The 2,696-nt window shown below is 46.3% G+C and overlaps 1 protein-coding gene across 1 annotated transcript in view; it reads left to right on the top strand.

The window, feature by feature from the left end:
- Nucleotides 1-2,696, top strand: part of gtf3c3 (general transcription factor IIIC, polypeptide 3) — a gene marked incomplete at its 3' end in the record, with an annotated part of 34,276 nt that overhangs the window by 8,504 nt on the left and 23,076 nt on the right. The window contains 2 exon segments of the mRNA XM_014024659.1: nucleotides 384-507; nucleotides 576-767. Of these exon segments, the coding sequence (XP_013880113.1) occupies nucleotides 384-507; nucleotides 576-767 (316 nt within the window).

Genomic DNA, 2,696 nt, shown 5'->3' with positions numbered 1-2,696 from the left:
TGTGACTGATACTCACATCACATGGCTATCGTTGACACCTAATTAACACTTATTGTTAACAGGGGGTGGAGCGATACTGGCAATGGCCGCGCTGTAGGTGGGGGACAACTGAAAACGGAGGCCTCCACCTCTGTTTAATGATGGACGGTCTTTCTTCACAAAAGCACAAGTTCTGACAGTTTTAGCTGACATTCAGCTACTTGTATGCAGCACTCTGCCCCCTCTGCTTCACCTTGTTCTACTTTTAGCTACTGCTTTGGTAATTCTGCTCCTCTGCCAGTTGTTCTGCAGTTCTGCTGCTGTTCTGATGTCCACCATGTTTTATCTGGACCTGAAGAGACACAGGACCGTCCTCCTCCTTCTGACTGACTCTTCTTGTTTAGGCTCGCCGTCATGGCAGCAAGCTGCCCCAGGCCCTGCGGGGTCTGATGGGGGAGGCTAACATACGCTACGCTCGAGGAGAGCAGGAGGACGCCATCATGATGTGCATGGAGATCATCAGGCAGGGTAGGAGAGCAGTTCTGCTCCTGGTTCTGTGTCGGTTCCTCTGACCCACATGTGAGTGTGTCCTGCAGCCCCCCTGGCCTACGAGCCTTTCTCCACTCTGGCCATGATCTACGAGGACAACAGTGACGTGGACAAAGCTCTGCAGTTTGGACTCATCGCTGCACACCTGAACCCCTCAGACTGTGAGGAGTGGGTCCGCTTAGCTGACATGTCTCTGGAGCAGGGCAACGTCCGGCAGGCTATCATCTGCTACAGCAAGGGTGAGTGTTCCTGAACGCAYCACGACTGAGCACCAGGTTCCTGAACACACCGTTACTGAACACATCGTTACTGAACACCGGGGGCCTCATGTATAAACGGTAAAAAAGTTATGTGCTCCAGGTTCTACGCCCACGTTGTGATGTATTAAAACCAACGTTGCGTGAAAGTGTTTGTATATTTACACACTTTTCACCTGCTGTGAGAATGTGCAGCAGACACACAAAGTTTTTCAGTCGACAGTTTTAACTCACAAAGTCGCAGATCTGACCTGAATCCACAGAAYWATGACTCTGTTGTGTTTTCTGGATGTAAGGAGCATCTGAACACYSTGTTAGATTTTTATTTTAGTTTTTATTGTTTAAACTGAACGATGATGAAACTGAAAATCATTTAACCTCAGARAWGAAAACAGATCAGRCTAAAACTGATCAAAGACCCTCAGTCCAGTCTGTAAACTGGTTTTATATTTTTGTCACATAGTTGAAAACCTTTTGGGTCCCGGGCCGGAAAAACCCGACTCATTACATGCGACATAAAATAAATAAATAAAATAAGAAAGGCTGAAGAGAGGGAGCAAAATCAGATGCGAATGGTGTCTCACTGTACGGTAAGAATAATTATTTTTTCTGTGTGTYYCCTTCTGGTTGATGCTGAGCTGAGTTGTGGCCGTAGTGCAGCAGCTGTGCTTTGGGTAGATTCTCGTGCCAGGCGTGTTCACCCTCGCCAGCTGGGAAGGTGTTCATATTTGTCAACTCCTTTGGACGTTTACCGTCTAATGAGGCTCAAACATCTATATATTTTACTAAAAATCCATAATCTACCACTCGTACCTGCTCGTGGTGGTGGGGTGGGGGTCTGTACGTGGAGATGACAGCGCTGCTGTAACACAGGAGGAAAAGAGAGAGGAGAAAGTGGATAACTTGATGTTTTTTTATTTATTTATTTTAACGTCCGTTCAACGCCGTGTTCAACTAAATAGACAACTAACAATATCAACATCACATTCAGGAGATGTCTGTAAATTTCAGGAGAATCTCAGGCTTTGGTTATCCCGTGTAAATGCACCACATAAAACAATGTCACCCCACTCCTTATTTAGACAGTTTTCTCACTCATTCTCCATTTAATGTATAATTTTCCAGCATCTAAAAATCATTTCTGATCCCACAGAGAGGACAATCTAAGGAGAATCTCACACTCTGGACACATTTACATCTATTTTACAGATTTAAATGGAGGCGTGTCAGGGGAGGAGTCTCACGTGCGCTCAGTTCCATGTTCATTGGGATGTATAAAGGAAAGGTGCGCAGGAACCTGTGTGTGCACGGATTTATACATGTGAATATTTAGGTGCGGCGCACATTTCTAAATTTGTCTGTACGTCAACTTTTAGTGTGAAAGCTGCGTAATCCTTTATGCATGAAGCCCCATGTACCTGAACACAACATTACTGAACACAACATTACTGAACACCAGGTGCCTGAACGCAACATGACTGAACACCAGGTGCCTGAACACAACACGCCTGAACACAACATGACTGAACACCAGGTGCCTGAACGCAACATTACTGAACACCAGGTGCCTGAACACAACACGCCTGAACACAACATGACTGAACACCAGGTGCCTGAACGCAACATTACTGAACACCAGGTGCCTGAACACAACACGCCTGAACACAACATGACTGAACACCAGGTGCCTGAACGCAACATTACTGAACACCAGGTGCCTGAACACAACACGCCTGAACACAACATGACTGAACACCAGGTGCCTGAACGCAACATTACTGAACACCAGGTGCCTGAACACAACACGCCTGAACACAACATGACTGAACACCAGGTGCCTGAACGCAACATTACTGAACACCAGGTGCCTGAACACAACACGCCTGAACACAACATGACTGAACACCAGGT

The sequence above is a fragment of the Austrofundulus limnaeus genome, unplaced genomic scaffold (genome assembly GCF_001266775.1).
Source record: "Austrofundulus limnaeus strain Quisiro unplaced genomic scaffold, Austrofundulus_limnaeus-1.0 Scaffold434, whole genome shotgun sequence".
Taxonomy (NCBI): domain Eukaryota; kingdom Metazoa; phylum Chordata; class Actinopteri; order Cyprinodontiformes; family Rivulidae; genus Austrofundulus; species Austrofundulus limnaeus.
The sequence above is the reverse complement of the archived record's forward strand: the minus strand, read 5'-3'. Positions and strand labels throughout refer to the sequence as shown.